The sequence below is a fragment of the Pimephales promelas genome, chromosome 11, assembly GCF_988280905.1.
Source record: "Pimephales promelas chromosome 11, fPimPro1.hap1.1, whole genome shotgun sequence".
NCBI classification, from domain to species: Eukaryota; Metazoa; Chordata; class Actinopteri; order Cypriniformes; family Leuciscidae; genus Pimephales; species Pimephales promelas.
The window spans coordinates 21,080,720-21,098,431 of NC_142779.1; the positions used below are offsets into that span (position 1 = coordinate 21,080,720).

Genomic DNA, 17,712 nt, shown 5'->3' on the forward strand with positions numbered 1-17,712 from the left:
AAACACTGGAACAGAACTTTAATGCACAACTCAAACAGTTGCTGTTCAATGAGGTTACCATGGAAACAATGCCCCCTCCCCCCTCCCTCACAACAGGCATTCTTATAGAAATGCTCTCAAATCTCTTATCTTCTCACAGCCCAAAACCAAACCAGGACCCCTAACATAAAGGTTACAGGTTCAGTGGAACTAAAACATTATGAAACAAAAAGACATTTTTTTTCTTCCAATAACATATTAATATCACTAATATCTTTTTTAGTGTCATCCCTGTGGTGTGACATCAGATAAAAGGAGTTGGTTCAGAAATTAAACCAAAAGAGTCCAAAAATGAACAACTCAAAATAAGTTTGACTGAGCCAGTGAGTTGGGCTGTGACATCACCACATTTTCGCCCTCTTCTCCGATGGAGAATCCTCCTCGTCTCCTGAGTCCGTACAAGTCCGTTTCCCGGCAACACTGGCGGACTCCCTTCCAGAGGGCTCCCCCTGGGTCCTGGAGTCGCCAGAGTTCTTACTGAGTTCTGTGTCTGCCCCAGAGCATTCTGGGTGAATAGAGTCTGCAAGGTTCTCATCTGCGTGCGGACGTCCATTAACCCCGGCCGCTGTGGCGCGACTGCTGAGCGTCACGTTTATTTCTTCCACAGCACTTAACTCTTCCCCGCTAGTTCTCCCTCGCTCTAGTTCCTCCCCAGACTCTGCGAGAAAGCCCACTCGAGATTTCGCCCTCTCCACAGGGGCGTCACCAGCCGAGAAAGAGGAAGTGATGCGGCGCCTACTCCTGGACTGCGATTGTGACTGTCTGTCGGATAAGTGCGTGGGACTTGAGACATGACTCTTCTTTGCTTTTCCACGATTCCTGAAAGGTCGACCTTCATCGCCTGAGGACGAAGAGGGTGATGACCGATCATGGACGGAAATGCTGGGATAGTTGGAGAAATCTGTTGCACCGTGAAGATTGTGAGCAGATTCTCTTCCAGAAAGGCCAATGTTGCGCCTCCACCTGGCTGCGTTGCGCTGTCGCATCCTGCTCCTGCGCAGCTCCTCGTCAACTCCGTCTGAGCTGGAGGAGGAGCTAGAAGACGAGCTGGGGGAGGAGCTAGAACTGGAGGCCACGCCTGCTGAGGAGGCGTGGCTAGAAAGGCTCGAGTTCTCGTGTGGACTTGGAGATCTGGGACGGGGCATCGGATCCAACCAGAACCCGCTGGAATCGGAGTCCTCGTTCACAAGGTCCAGCAGAAACGCAGATGCACGTGGCCTCGAGCGGCTCCTCTGCGACCCGTTCTGGTCCTGATCGGCCCGCTCGCTCCCGGACGCTTCTGGTCCAGCCAATGAGGATGAAGAGGAGTGGTCAGAGTCGCTGACGTGAGTGGCGGACACATTAGGAGGAGATTGTGGCATGGATCGCGTGGAGCGCGTGGACCGTCGAGTTCTCGCGTGCAGCTGCAGAATCGCACCCTCGCTCAAATCGCTGTCCGAGTCTGAGCTCCAACCCTCAATCTCACGGCGAACCAGCGAGTCGAAGAAAGCCATCATTCGCGGGTCCTCCTGCACTGATTGGCTAACGTAATCATGTGACAGGCCACTTCCGCTGTTGAGGACCAGGCTAATGTATTCCTCATGAGTGTAGAGAGAGCGAGATTTGTCCTCCACCAGGCCTTCCAAATCTCCAAGACTATCTGGTTGTTGATACGGACTCCATACCTACAGACAGAGAGGAAAGTTTACAAGGGAACTTCTTCCTAAAGTTTAAAGGTACTGTCAAAGAAAAATATAAAATTTGATATTACTGTACTAAAGTCAATTTACTAAAGAAAATGGTTTTTATTGATTTTGAATTAAGGTGGCAGTCTTTTCCCCTATATTTATTAATTTTAGGTGTATAAACACAAATTTATGAATAATTATGGTTTCAAAGCAGTTATTGGCATTGAGCAAAATAAAAGCATATAGAAAGAAACAAATAAAAAACAATTCTTAAGGACAATATAATATTATTTCATATAATATAAATCATATTTATTTATAAATACATTTATTTGCAAGAACCAGTAATATATATATATATATATATATATATAATATAAATCATATTTATTTATAAATACATTTATTTGCAAGAACCAGTAATATATATATATATATATATACTGTATATATATATATATATATATATATAATATAAATCATATTTATTTATAAATAAATATGATTTATATTATATGAAATAATATTATATTGTGCTTAAGAATTGTTTTTTATTTGTTGTTTTATATATATATATATATATATATATATATATATATATATGTATATATATATATATTTATTTATATAATAATTTAAAATGTTTTCTTTTTGAATGTTTTAAAATGTAATGTATTCCTGTGATGCAAAGCTGCATTTTCAGCAGATATTATTCCAGTCTTCAGTGTCACATGATCCTACAGAAACTGATGTGCTGTCAGTGTGAATGCACAGCTGCTTACTCGCTGCTCAAACATGCCTAACATCCCAGATATGTTCAAGAATTATAACAAAATTGAACATGCATAAATCACTGCAGCCACGTCTATGGCTGTACAAACACAGCAGATGTCTGTCTGTTAGTGTGTTATATTATATAAAAACAGCCATGATGGTCTCTGACAAAAAAATCAAGTTTAGTGTGTGAGAACAGGCCCACAGTGTGCAAGTGTTACTCAACATCTACTGCCTGCCAAAAATTTCACAAGAACCACCAGCAAAAGATAAACCACAGTCTCACTCTTACACACACAACAGCACATGACAACAACACTAAAGAAACAAATTCACACAGAACATGACAGTTGGGGAAAAAACCCACCAAAAAAAATGAAGAGAGAAAAAAGACAGTGAGACAGGTAAAAAGAGTGAGACGGGTAAAATCATGTCCAGTTTTTGTGCTTTCAGGGTTTTAGGTGCGGCTGAACTAGCGATAGCAGAAATTCATTTAAGACTTAACGTAGCAGAGACACAAGTTCAGACATGATGATCTTTCCAACACACGCAGAATCTTTTCCTCTGTGTGTGTATGCGGCAAGTCTGCTCGTGTCAGGCAGTAATAGTTTACCCAGAAATCCCATTTCATCCATTTATTCACCCTCATGTTGTTTTAAACCTCAAAGACTTTCTCTTCAAAGGAGATGCAAGGTAGAATGTTTAAGCTTCTCTCTTCCATACAGTAAAAATGAATGGGACTGATACTATTGAGCTCCAAATACGATAACAATACTCCATAAAAGTATTTAAAAATCTGTTGAAATGTCTTGTGGACTGTATTTTATGAAGACATATCATGTTAGTGATAAGGGAGCTTTCAAACCAAATTTGAACATTCTACATATTGGAACTTCAGCCACAACATGAACTACCATTGAAAAGTTTGGGGTCAGTAAGATTTTTAAAAGTCTCTTTTGCTCGCCAAGGCTGAATTTATTTGACAAAACAGTAATCTTGTGAAATACTATAACAAATTTAAATGAACAGTTTTCTTTTTGAATATATTTTAAACTGTAATTTATTCCTATAATGGCAAAGCTAAACTTTTAGCATTATTACTCCAGTCTTAAGTGTCACATGACCCCTAGAAATCATTCTAACATGCTGATTTGCTGCTCAAGAAATTCTTATTATTATCAATGCTGAAAATCAATTGTTTCAGTTTGGCCTAATAAACCATGATTTTTTTCAGGATTAATTGATGACTGGAAAATTGACAAGAACATGATTTATTTGAAATATAATTATTTTGTCTTTATTTATTATAATATAATTATAATAATTTTGTAATTATTTTTAAGTCTTTACTTTCACTTTTAATCAATTTAATGCATCCTTACTGTATAGAAATATTATTTTCTTTCTTAAAAATCTTACTGACCCAAAACTTGTGAATGATAGTGTACACATGAACCAGTGGTGTATTCAAACGAGATTTTCAATGAACACCAACTTTTCCCTCACAAAGCTATAATATGATTTCAGATAACTTGTAACATTATACACAAACCATATTTATTACTTTTAAAGTCATTTAAATCCACCCACCCATTACCATTCACTTTGGTATGGAAAAGAGCAACATTAACATTAATATTTGTATTCCTTTGAAGAAAGAAAGTCATAAAAGTTTAGATTAGAACAACATAAGGGTGAGTAAACGATGACAGAATTTACTCCTAGAATTTGATGTTTTATCCCCCTTTAAATAAATCTGCTGAAATACATTAGTTTGTTCTAATGCATGTATGAAAGTAAAAACTAACCTTAATGACCTTCTCCACACCGGAGGAGCAGATCATGTACGTGTGAGGGTTGAATCGGACCTGATTCACGATGGACCGATGACCTTTCAGAATCATAAAGGCCCCGTTCACCACTCGACCCGCACCTCCTGCCGAGACAGAGAGAGAATGTATCCATAAACAACAGCAACATTAGACACGGTTACCTTGTGCAAGAGTGTGTGTGTGCGTGTGTGTTTACCTGCTTCAGGGTCACTGGGGATTCTCCACATGTAAAGGTTAAAATCATCTGAGCCAGACAAGATGTACTGAAAACACAGAGATATATGTGTGAGAGTTCTAGAGAAATATGACATGATCTGTCACCACAAAAGAAGTTTCTAGAATTATATATTTGACACTCAGGCTCAGTAGCACAACTGTACACAAACATTGTAACAGTGGTGGTGGCTACCCTTAAATTAAATTATTATATTTTCCCCAAATTCGGGCACCAGACAGTTTTCTAAAACTGACAAAAATCAAAACAACCCAGGATAGCAAAAAAAAAAAAAAAAAAGCCCCACTGATTACACACAAAAACAAGTTTTTCAAAATGAGTTTCAATTTAACTAGAATTTATTAATGTAAATAAACATAAAAAAGGGTATTCATTTCAGAAAAACAAAAGCAAACCAAACCAGTAAATAAATAAACAAATAGTTCAGTTAAATTTTACAGTTCAAAATCAGAAAAAACACAAAACATCCACACAAAATGAAAGTTGAGAGTTTTTTTCCATATAAAACCTATAACATAACACCATTCAAAAGTTTGGAAAGAGAAATTAATTCAGCAAGTTAATTGAGGAAAAGAAAAGATAATGTTGTGAAGATTTCTATTTAAAAATAAATCTTTTCATTAAAGAATCCAGGAATAAATGACACTGGTTCCACAAAAATACTAAGCTGTTTTTAACATTGAAGATGATAATAATAATAATAATAAATGTTTCTTGAGCAGCAAATCAGCATATAAGAATGATTTCTGAAGAATCATGTAACACTGAAGACCGGAGTTATGATTGGCTTTCCCATTACAGGAATATATACACTTTAAAAGATATTCAAATAGAAAAAAGTTATTTTAAATTGTAATATTTCACAATACTTTTGTTTTTAACCAAATAAATGCAACAAGACTTCTTTCAAAAACATAAAGAATCCCTAATGACTGCAAACTTGGTATTGTTAATGCTTTTATAATAATTTTTTTTTAAAACACAGAATGCCTGTGTTTCAAATGTAGATAGAAAAGCTCGCTTTGGGGACATCTTGCATTCAGCCAACCTCTAAAATAAACACACAGACTGAGCTTTTCAGGGGATAGAGATGATTTAGGGAGGAGGATCCACCATTCTGTAGAAGGACGTGTAGGACAGTCAGACAGAAAGAGAGAGGAGAAACAGCTGGACAAACATACAAAAAATCCAAACACAGAACCCAACAGACCGACGCACACACAAACGCAGACAGACAGAACAGCATCTGCTGAGCTTTAGATTCAACATCGATAAAACAAGCTTCAACAAGCCGTATAACCCAACATTCCCGCACTGAACATACCGGAACACATCCACACACAGCATCTACAACCCACTGACACGCACACGTCCACCAACGGATGTACACAAAAACATAAACACATGCAACCTCAGAAACTTCTGTGCTATCAATGACCTGTCACATACACACACTGTTTTATCACCCATTACCAGATATTATAAAGGGACTGGTTAAGTTAGTTGCAAGTTAGTCATTTGTTCACTCAACTTTGTATGTGTAATGACAGTTATTCAAATAGATATGAAGACAGATGATCTTTATTATAACTAATGAGTTTATCTATATTTATTGGTTTAGTTTATTCTGCTATGCTCAGACTAGCTGTTTTGAAGAGTCCAAACAAGTGAATCCCTAAGAAACCTGTCTGATCTCAGTCTGATGGATACATTAAACCAGCATAATTATGTAAAAATAAAACAAAAGAGAGAAATAGCACTTCTTAAAAGATGACGTGTGCACTCACGCGAGACACAGGCTCAGTAGCCTGTCAGCAGATGAATAAACGCCGTTTTTTTGTTTTTTAACGTGGAGCGGGTCATCTCATGGTTGCTGCTATGTTGAGATCACATGACCAGCTGAATATGAATACCTTTCCATCTTGGTTACCTCCCTATTATCGAAAAAATTGATAATTGGAGAAATATATACTATATATGTTCACACTTTGCAGTGTGGCGTACGTAAGATTTCTTTATGTTTTGATCAAAAACTGTGATATTGTGAAATATTATTGCAATTTAGAACCTTCAGTCTTCATGAATTTACTTCAGTCTTCATGATCCTTGTATTCTGATTTGGTGCTCAAGTAACATTATTATCTATGTTGAAAATAGTTATGCTGGTTAATATATTTTGTGGAAGCTGTGATAAAAAAAAATTCAGGAATCTTTGGTTATTAGAAAGTATTAAAAACAAAAATCTTTAATAATATCATAAATGTTATCTCCGTCACTTTTGATCAATTTAATGCATAGTGGTAGATAAAAAATAAATTATTTATAATAAAAAAAAAAAAAAAAAATCTCACTGACCCCCAAACATTTTTTAAACAGTAGTGTATATGTTGCTTGCAAAAAAAAAAAAAAAAAAAAGTGTACTTAAATTTTTGGATGGCAATCAATGAAGAAAGAAGTTTTTGCCCACATGGTTTCGGCATCCGAGTTTTGCACATCCCAAGTGTTTCTCTAACCTGATCTCGGTCTCCAGCGAAGCAGCAACTCTTCATAGTGCAGGAGTTGAAGTAGCCCTGGTTATCAAACTGGAAACTGGGCAGACGGGAGTGGAGCTCGTACAGGACGGGGGGCAGACGTCTGCGCAGAGCCAGCAGCTGCGTCCCCGTGCTATTAAAGCGCACGCTCATGGCACTCTGAAGAGACAAACTCCCTCCATACCGCAACAGGGAACTACAGCACAGAGAAACACACATCAACTACAAAGGAAAATAGATCATCATCCATTCTTATGCTATTTTAAAATAGCATTAAAGGGGCATTTTAAGAGATCATGTCAACACTTGACCAAACGGAGAACATCTTTACACAAGCTCTGCTGTCCTCTGCTGGTCTCAGGCAGTACAGCAGACAGCTATGATGATAGAGTTGGCCTTGTCAGCTAGATTTCAGTCCATATTTGGAGTGAAGCATCATGCATTCAATATTACCAAACATAGTTCAGCAACCCTAGTTTCCCATGTTTAGCTTTGCTTATAAACACTGTTCATTGAAAAATTTGATTCTGATTAGCCAGTTGCTAATCAGAATCTCTCTGAAATTACTAATTACTCTGAAAAATGATTGGCCCCTTTTAAATTTTATTTTAGAAACAGTTAAATAGCCCTGTGTGTGTGTTTTTTGGATTGAGGGCTGATAAACATTCTGACGCTCCTTGATTTAAGCTCTGCTTTTAATACAGTTTGTCATGAAATATTGATCTCTAGGCTTTCTGATATTGGCATCACTGGCTCTGCTCTTTCCTGACTCATTTCATACATCAGTGACAGAAAGTATTATATCACTATAAAAGGGTTTAGATGTGCCATTGCCTCACTTACACAGGGTGTTCCTCAAGGTTCGGTTCTAGGCCCACTATTGTTTATCATTTACATCTATCCACTCGGTGACATCATATGCGGGCATGGACTTAAATTCCACGGCTATGATGATGATATTCAAATATATCTCAACACCAGCTCGGATAGGCCATATATGCCTGACTCGCTCACTGCATGTATCAGAGACATCAGGCATTGGATGTCACTGAATTTCCTCAAATTAAATGACAAGAAAACCGAGATATTAGTGATTGGCTCCTCAGTCAAAAGGATGGACCAGTCCTTTGAAATTGATGGAATTCAAATAAAGCCTTCGCCATCAATTCGTAACCTTGGTGTCTAATTCGATCAAACTCTATCATTTGGCTCACATATTTCTTCTCTTGTTAAAAACTCCTTATTCCATCTTCAAAATATTGCTCGTTTACGATCTTCTCTCACTTTAGCTGATGCTGAAACCTTAATTCATGCATTAATCACATCATGCCTGGACTATTGCAATGCCTTATTTATTGGTCTTCCCAAAAGACTTATTGCAAGATTACAATATGTTCAAAACTCTGCAGCGAGAGTTCTCACCTCTACTAGGCGTTCTGCCCACATTACTCCTCTGCTTCACAAACCTCACTGGCTACCTGTCCTGTGGCATCACATATCCAACTTTAAGGTATTGCTTCTAACGTTCAAAGCATTAAATGGTCTGGCTCCACAATATTCGTCTGACCTACTTCACTCTTACCGGCCTACACGGTCTCTCAGATCAGCTGAACTTGGCTGGTTTACTGTCCATCCCTCATTTCCGGTTGTCTACAGTAGGTGGAAGGTCTTTCAGTCCTAATGCTCCTCTACTATGGAATTCGCTACCTCTTACACTACGTAATGCCTCATCTGTGGTTACATTCAAGACCCAATTAAAACATATCTTTTTAACATGCATTTTGAATAATGTGATTATATATATCCTATGTGACTATGGCTTATATGTGGGTGTTTAAGGTATTGTATGTACATTTTAAAGCAACCTTGAGCATCTGGAAAGGCGCTACATAAATAAAACTTTTTCTTTTTGGATAGGTTTGCAACTCACCTGCGGGGTTTGCGGATGTCCCACAGCCCCACCCCCTCTTTAGAGTTTGCAGTGGCCAGCAGACGGGGTTCTACAGGGTTAAACATCACGCTGTGAAACGCTGATGGGTAGTTGGCCAAGCAGAACGGTTCTAAAATACACAATAGAATAGAATAAAAAAAGAGTTCATGATTAAGATGGAACAGAGGTTATAGAACACATCAAAGAATCCTGAAAAAATACATTATGGTTTCGACAAAAACATTAAAGGGATACTCCACTTTTTTTGAAAATAGGCTCATTTTACAACTCCCCCAGAGTTAAACAGTTGGGTTTTACCGTTTTGTAATCCATTCAGCCGATTTTCTGATATTTCTGAACAGACAGTTCCTGGTCCCATTGACTACCATAGTATATTTTTTTTTCCTACTATGGAAATCAATGAGACCAGAAACGGTCGGGTTACTGATATTCTTCTAAATATCAGAAAATCAACTGAATTGATTCGAAAATGGTAAAACTCAACTGTTTAACACTGGGGGAGTTGTAAAATGAGCCTATTTGCCAAAAAAGAGCAGTATCCCTTTAAGCAGCACAACAATTTTCCAAATAAATGTTTCTTGAGCACCAAATCGGGATATTAGAATGATTTCTGAAGGATCAATGTGACAATGAGGATTGGAGTAATGAGAGTGAAAAATTAAGCTTTGCTATCACGGAAATGACATTCGTTAAAGGTGGGGTATGTGATTTTCTTTTTTGACCATTATTTCAAAATCACTTGAAATCTTATTCCTAACACACTTATGCTGGGTACACACCAAAAGATAATCGCGCTGATTTTGGGCCGATTTTCCCCCTTACGACAATCCTAGGTATGTCCCTCCCGATTATCTTGCTGGTTCTACAGATTATTTTATCAGATTCTACCTTGGTGTGAGGTGTGTTAAGAGTGCACGAACCTGCTCGGAAGAACATCAGAGCTCCGATCGCAAATTTACGATCAGAAATCCTGATGTGTGGGGGGAACCCCGAGGACAAACGCGCTCGCGTTCTGGAGATTATCACGTGAAACAAAACAATGTCAAATCAGAAAGCGAGATGATGGAAGACGGAAGCATAACAAACGCAGTCATGGCGCAGCACAACGTGAAATTGATGTGGACAGCAGAGATGGAGGATCAGCTTGTTGATTTGTGCCTCAGAAAATGTAATAAGCTCAGTATAAAAACCATTCCATATAAGGATAAGTGTATGTGTGTGTGTTTGTGTGAGCGAGAGAGAGAGAGAGGGAAAATGAACCATACGCCTATAATAAACATTTGTATTATACTAGTTCGATTTTTTTTTTTAGCAAAACTGTGGTTAATTTGTGGTCATTCCAAACACTATTCTGAAGTCTCGTGAGATTTTGCGAGATTTCCTATGTTCACAGTCTAGACTCTCTGGTTGAAAAACTTTTTGTGTGTGGTGTGCTGTCTCTGTCACATCATGGCACACCACACACTATAGGAGCAAAATGGTTGAATATAGGATTTTTTCTCCTCATGTGTGTGGTCTATCACATTTTGAAAATCTTATAAGATGTAAAAAAATCCTTTGGTGTGTACCCAGCATTACAGACACGGAGTTAGAAGCACTGAAATGAAAATTAAACAATTTAATGATCTGTGGAACGGGCAGGAGTCGGAAAAACTCCAGCCAATCATTTTCAAGACCACCTAGAATCATTGGACAGAAAATGTGTCAATCAAACGGTCGTACCATACCCCCTCCCCTCATCCCTCTCGCACGTGTGTCCCCTTTGTGTGCATATTCAAAGCTCTTGACCCAGTACAGAGAGAGAGAGAGAGAGAGCAATCTCGCACATCTGAGTTTTTCATGATTGCGTGTCCATGTTCTTCTAATGGGTGAAGTCAGGGCCAAGTTAACGATGGAGGAAAGAAGGTAGGACCTTTTAAGTTGTCTATTTTCAAAATCTGCCGGGCCATTTTGCAAATCCCATACCCTACCTGTAATTAATTGAAATAGAATGGAGTTTTTTTTTTAATGTTTTCATGATCCTGATTTTTTTTTAACAAATAGATGTAGGCTTGGTGATCATAAGAGACTTCTTTCAAAAACTTTTAAAAAACTTAACCAACTCAAAACATTTTAAGGGTAGTGTACACTGCTGTATGTGACTATCCTGTAATTGTCATTCAAGCAAAATGGAGCCACACCAAAAACTAAGAAATTCAACTTTTCACTTGTGTGTACCTCCATGTGGAGGTTCTCGTGTGTCCCATATGAGAACTCGGCCGTCATCAGAAGAGCTGGCGAAGACGTTATCATTCACAGGACTGACGGACAGACCGTACACAGCGTCATCATGCAAGAAGACGTTGAGCGTCTCGCCGCGCTCTACATCGTGCAGAATCACCTGCTCATCGTTTCCTGCAGAGACAGACAGACACATTACACATCTGATCTCCTCCGTGTTTCAGCTGCAGCGTCATGAGTCTGAGCAGCTGCTTGTTTTACCTCCTGAGAAAACACGCTTGTTGGTGCTGTCAAACGCCAGGCAGAAAATGTTGGACAGGTGCTCCCCCTTCAACTTGATCGGTTTGGCCCGTGAGTGTATTGCTTTCTCCATGTGCCACAGCAACACCCTGCGGTCATCTCCACCTAAGACAGAAGACATATTAATAAATTCTCTAGAGTAGTCAACCGGTTTCAACATCACTCTCTCGAGGGTTTAACTATAGGGTTATACACGCACAATCTGGATAAATCACACGTTTGAGAAGCTTTTCTAGTTAAACATATACTAATATAGAAAATTATAAATTGTAATAATGTTTCACAATATTACATTTAAAAAAAATCGTATGAATCGTAGTCAATTGTGAGACTAAACAGATTGACAGTTTATTTAAACAGGTGGATTTCCACAAGAGCACTTTTTGTCGCAAACGTGTTTTTGTCATTTCAACATGTTGATAGCAGCATCCTACTGCTATTTTAGTGTCACATCTTATGTGCAAAATGCACCAGAAGATTTAAGGTTTTGCAGTGAAAACAAGGAAAAGTTGACCGCAAACCTGTGTAAGGAAGAAAACACTATACTTTTTCATCATCTCTCAGTGTTTCGACCCATGTAGTTTTCTAGTCAGTACTGGACTAGGGGTTTAAACAAATATTTTAAATAGAATGTAATTAGACAGAGCAACTTCTATGTTGTCCTGGTTTCACAGACAGGTCTTAGTTTCTTGAGCACCAAATCGGGATATTAGAATGATTTCTGAAGGATCATGTGACAATGAGAATTAGAGTAATGAGATTGAAAATTCAGCTTTGCTAACACAGGAAATGACATTTGTTAAAGGTGGGGTATGTTTTCCTGGTTTCACAGACTTAGAAAATTAAATATTACTGGTGTGCATCTTGAGACAAAACAATAGCACTGACATATTTTAAGGTATGGTTTAAGTTGCTTTCAGTTAAAACAGCAAAAACATGCATTTTAGTCTTAAGTGAAATCGGGGGTAAATAATTTACTAGAAAACTTTTCCAAGCCTTGAATAAAACCATTTAAGAATTGCTTATATTTCCTGGTTTCCATGAGCATGTGGGAACTTTCTGGAACTGCACATTCACCAATGTAAAGACTGAAAATATGCAAAGGACAAAAAGGACTCAACCAGGAATGAATACGTGAAGCCAAAAAAATCAGTAACAGCTGCAACCAATTAATGAGTCAGCAAGAAAAAGTGTACGACAGAAACTATGGAGGCCCTTCTACAGTCTGAACCGTCTACAATGGCCATTAAAAGTGCTTTTTTGTTTAGGTTAATCTGGCTCTTATTTGAACTAATAGACACCTATCAATCTGGATGGATGAAGATTGTGAAGAAGTTAATAAGAATTTTTAGATTCAATTCCAGCAAATTTTTTATGAGCTATACCATTGACTGTCTTGGACAGGCTATGACCCAAATTTGTTTGCACTTAGCACTTAATGTCTTGTCGTTTATCCTTGAACTATGGCACAATTGATCTTTTTTATTGTTTATTGTTAGTAGCGACTTAGTAAATTATTAGTAACTTCTGTCAATTGCATGACAAGGCTGGTCATGTGATGTCAACATGGTTACACCCATGAGGGGCGACCCACTTTATGTAGAATAAATAAGCTTTTTCTAGAAGACTGATCTTTATCTCATGTGTATTTACATTATGTAATGCATTTATACTGGTTTAAAAAGATTTTTACTGAGTGCACCTTAACATATACTGTCTGACAGTAAGACTGAAACCCTCTCTTGTTTATTTATTTGCAATGAACAGATAACTAAAACATGCTAGAACAATTTGACAAATGAAGATGTCAAATCAATCCTGTCATGTCTGAACTCAAGTCAAATGCTTCATTTGTGTGAGATATGCATGCACGTTTTATTCTTAATGCGTATTCTAAAGGCAAGTCCGTTTGAGACCCTGGTCTCTCTGTCTCTCTCGCTGACCCACATTAGAAAGATCAGCGTGTAGATCAGCGTGCAGAACCGGGGGATCTTACCGGACACCAGCCACTGGCCTCCATTGTTGGAGAACTCGATGGCGTTGACGCAGCCGAAGTGGCCGAGCATGTCCTTCTTGAAGAGGCTGTTGCACCCAGCCAGTCTGCGCCGCTGGAACTCATCCTTCAGCTTCGGCTGTCCGCCGATCGTCCTGCGGGAGAGGAACCCGACGGCGCTCCGCATGCCGCAGCCCCGCAACTCCTTCATCTCTCCTCCGGTAAATGAGTCTCAATGCCACTGCTAGAGTGTCCCGGCCGACATGGGTTTGAGCTCAGGTCTAGTTCGGTGAATTATGGTTCCTTTTGAGCATGTACTGTTACATGTTTGCTAGGTAAAGCATGAAAGTACGCAGCAAAAACAGAAGGTTGTTTAGAGACTGATTCCCACCGACCGCCGGCACTTCCTGCTCCGGTGCAAGGGCGATGACGTCACAAGACCGGGATCAGAACCCGTGCTGTACTTTCTGATTGAATGTATTCGTTTCAGCTTTTGTTTGTGACCGGCCACATCTTTAATCACATTGCTCTTAATACAGTACATAGTTTTTGTGCATGTTTTTCTTTCTTTATTTATCTATCATAGTAACGTTACCAGGGGAATGTGCATTAAAATTAGGGCTGTCAAACGATTAATCGTATCCAAAATAAAAGTTTGTGTTTACATGATATGTGAGGTAGGACACAATCAGAAATTGAATTAAGTTATCAAACAGTCTGCACTGAATAAATTATAAATTATATATAAGGGCTGTCAAACGATTAATCGCATACAAAATAAAAGTTTGTGTTTACATAATATATGTGGGTGCACTGTGTATAATTATATATATATATATATATATATATATATATATATATATATATATATATATATATATATATATAAATACACACACGCTTGTATATATTTAAGAAATATTTTCATGTATATACTGTATATAGATTTATATATAATTTAGATTATATATAAATAATATGTTTTTCTTAAATATACATGCATGTGTGTGTATTTATATATACAGAATAATTATACACAGTGCACCCACATATATTATGTAAACACAAACTTTTATTTTGAATGTGATTAATCGTGATTAATCGTTTAACAGCCCTAATATGCACATGCTTTTAAAATGCTATTTAATTATGTTGTTGAGGACTTTATGTATAAGTTTCTTTAGTCTGGGTTTGTTAGATACGGTCTTATTGGACAGCATTATTTTTAATATGACAATATCTTAAATATGAAACAAATTGAAATGTCAAAATAAACCATATCCAATTTTTTATACAATATTGTAATACTATTAGGACTTTATTGAAATGCAAAAACAAAAGAAATGAGCATAATACATTTACTCTCATATCAAAAGATAAGATATTTTTTAAATGGTATGGCCTATATTAACACATTATATAGTAAATCAGCTAAATTATTTCCAAATTAATTCCACGTTTAAATTATTTATTTAGATCCATAAGCTTTATATTTAAATTTTGACATTCAGATTCAAACAAGACATCCCAAAACGTTTAGCATTGTAAGTGATATTCAGAGAAAAGACCGGTATCTCCTATAAGTCTTAGAGATGCCAGCATTTGTAGTTGAGATTTGGATTACTATTTGGTGACTTGATCTGTTTCATATTCATTCAACAATTATAAAAATCACAAGCAGAGACCAGAACAAAAGCATCTTAGTGTGTGTAGTTTTATTAAATTCCAGTTAAGGAATTACAGTGGTAGTATTTTTTCCAACAGTTTTTCTTACAAATACAAATTTATCCGAGTAGTCCCCCATAACTGGAGCAGAACATTTAAATTAAAAAGCTAAAAGTTTTATAACAATAAAAAAAAACTAATACTAGTGGCAGGTATACATTTAAACGGCAAACAGACAGTTCTTAAGCACAGCTTTAACTATGAGCTGACATCATCAGCACAGCTCCTTACATACTGTGTATGATAAATTATGAACCTTTTAGTCTGGACAAGCATGAAATATTTCCATTAAATTGCACCGAACCTCTGCTGTCCAGAAACAGAACAACACTGACATCAAAGCACAGGTTTGCCACTAGCTTGCATTACTTGTGACAAGTGCGAGTCTGGTTTGAAGTATGGGATGGTTCCCTCACGGATTGGATTTGTTTGTTTTAGTGATATATTGGCTTTCTAAGGAGCAAGTGAGGCACAGTATAATTCGATTTTAAATCTACTCTATATGAGTAATGAGGACTAAACAATCTCTCCATCCTGAAAAGGAGAGACTAAGAGATAGTTCAGAGATGCCCTAAAAGGCCTTATGAAAAAGGCATGTCTAATACTTTTATAACACTGAGACATCAGTATCTACACATGCTCATCTCACCGACAGGCAGGTATAAGCACACCGGGTGTGGAACACTGCAATTCTTTTGCTACGTTTAGTGAGATTAAGATGTTGTGACATTAATGTAGCTCCATCATTTAGTGTTCACGAAACATGCAGGTCATATTTTACTCCAAAATCAGAAGATTATTTTTGTTTTTCATTAAGTTTTTCTAAATAGTGACCAATCAAGTGTCATTACTCTATTTTCTAGTTTGCTCATTATTCTCAAAAGTGATTCTCATTAGATTTTTGCCAACACAATAACAATAAAGTTAATTGAATAAACTGAATAATAATTTTACAGTATGTATCAATCTAGGTTAATTTTAATTTAAATATCTTATTTTACATTGTAAATTCATAATACACGTATAAAAAAATTTAAATTGTTCATTTTTATTCCATGATACCTGATACATTAACAGCAAATTACTGGTAACTGAAAATTTTCCCATTTTTATTATTTGTGTATTACAGTATAAAATACTGTTATAAAATTGTTTTTTTAATAAAAGATAGTTCAAATTGTTTACTTAAATGTCATGAAAATGCCATTACAAAGCAAAAAAAATAAATAATAATAATAATAAAATAAATACTTTGAATAATTTGTTAATTAAAAATGTATCTATTTGCCCTAAGCTATATTTTTTTTCTACTAATCCAAATATAATTTCTTCTGATTTTAGGCTAAAGTATGACCTGAACATGTCCTAGGCACATCATTTAAATCCAATACAGCATCTAGGGGAAATTCGACATCCTCAAACAAGCCAAAAAAACAGAACATACATTTCATTTTAAGAATCAGTTACATTAAAAAAAGATTTTTAAGAGTGCAGCACACAGGTGGTCCATCTAATGTAGACACAGACACTCAGTCCAGTTTCAATCTCCAACGTTCCCACAAAGCTTTGCTGCAGTTTTTAGCTGGAGTGAACAGAGCTGTGCAACATAAGATGCATTATAACAAAAACACAAATCTAGTAATGTTTTAAAAGTGCTTTAGCGTTCAGTACCTTGAGTGAATACATTCACACACACAAACCTACAGAAAAAAAAAGTTAACCACATATAACAAGGTTAAGTCTGCAACACACACAGAGACACAATTAACCTTCGGGAGACTTTCTGACCTCGCTGAGGTTATAGGATGAGAGAGAGCGATGAAATGCTTTAGCCGTCTTCGGGACTAAGCCGCATGGAAAATCCATCCAAAGCAGAGTCCAGTCCAGAGTATGTCTTTTTAATAAATCAAAAGCACCGTTCCTTTTCTCCTTTTTTGCTGGTTTGCTCTCCCACAAGTGTGTTGGCTGCTGAAATGATGCTGAAATGTGTGGATACAGCTTTACAGAATGACACAAAACTCACTAGTTACAGAGTTAAATCAGTTTTAAAGATTCAGTACATTAGTCATTTAACTATAACCACTGGGGGGATTTAAAAGCTCAACACAAGTAATAAAAAAATATGCCCTGATTCCAAGACTTTTTCATAAAAGAACAATCAAATGTCAAAAAAACAAACAAAAAAAAAAAACAGACACAAACCGTGAGAAAAGCAGATATTTGAAATAAAAACATCAGGCAGCACTGAGAGTAAAGGCAGCCGTAGCATAGAGGAGTAAAGATGTGAGGCTGTGGTTCAGTAAGGCCCTTTGGAGGGTCCGAAGACGGCCAGAGGGAAGTGTTTGACATGAGATGACCACTGAGCCGCCAGCTGGAAAAACTTCACATCGTTCCATTCAACTCCATCTATCAACACTGCAGAGAAGAAATATAAAAAAACACTTA

General features: G+C 37.1%; 2 protein-coding genes across 10 annotated transcripts in view; both read right to left on the reverse strand.

Annotated features, from left to right (window-relative positions):
• Positions 1-13,999, reverse strand: dcaf5 (ddb1 and cul4 associated factor 5). The gene is made up of 8 exons (XM_039656163.2): positions 13,546-13,999; positions 11,511-11,654; positions 11,247-11,423; positions 9,009-9,138; positions 7,061-7,274; positions 4,509-4,575; positions 4,289-4,416; positions 1-1,703 (listed from the first exon to the last, which is right to left on the reverse strand). Exons 1-8 carry the CDS (start codon positions 13,751-13,753, stop codon positions 381-383), a joined length of 2,391 nt encoding a protein of 796 aa, XP_039512097.2. The 5' UTR covers positions 13,754-13,999; the 3' UTR covers positions 1-380.
• A 1,243-nt stretch (positions 14,000-15,242) lies between these two features.
• The window catches only part of pacs2 (phosphofurin acidic cluster sorting protein 2), a 46,975-nt gene continuing 44,505 nt past the window's right edge, over positions 15,243-17,712 (reverse strand). For 8 of the 9 annotated variants that reach the window (XM_039656156.2, XM_039656159.2, XM_039656155.2 and 5 more), the window contains one exon: positions 15,243-17,682. In XM_039656156.2, the coding sequence (XP_039512090.2) occupies positions 17,564-17,682 (119 nt within the window). In that variant the 3' untranslated portion in view covers positions 15,243-17,563. The remainder of the gene's footprint in view (positions 17,683-17,712) is intronic. The other variant, XM_039656162.2, reaches the window with a different exon arrangement.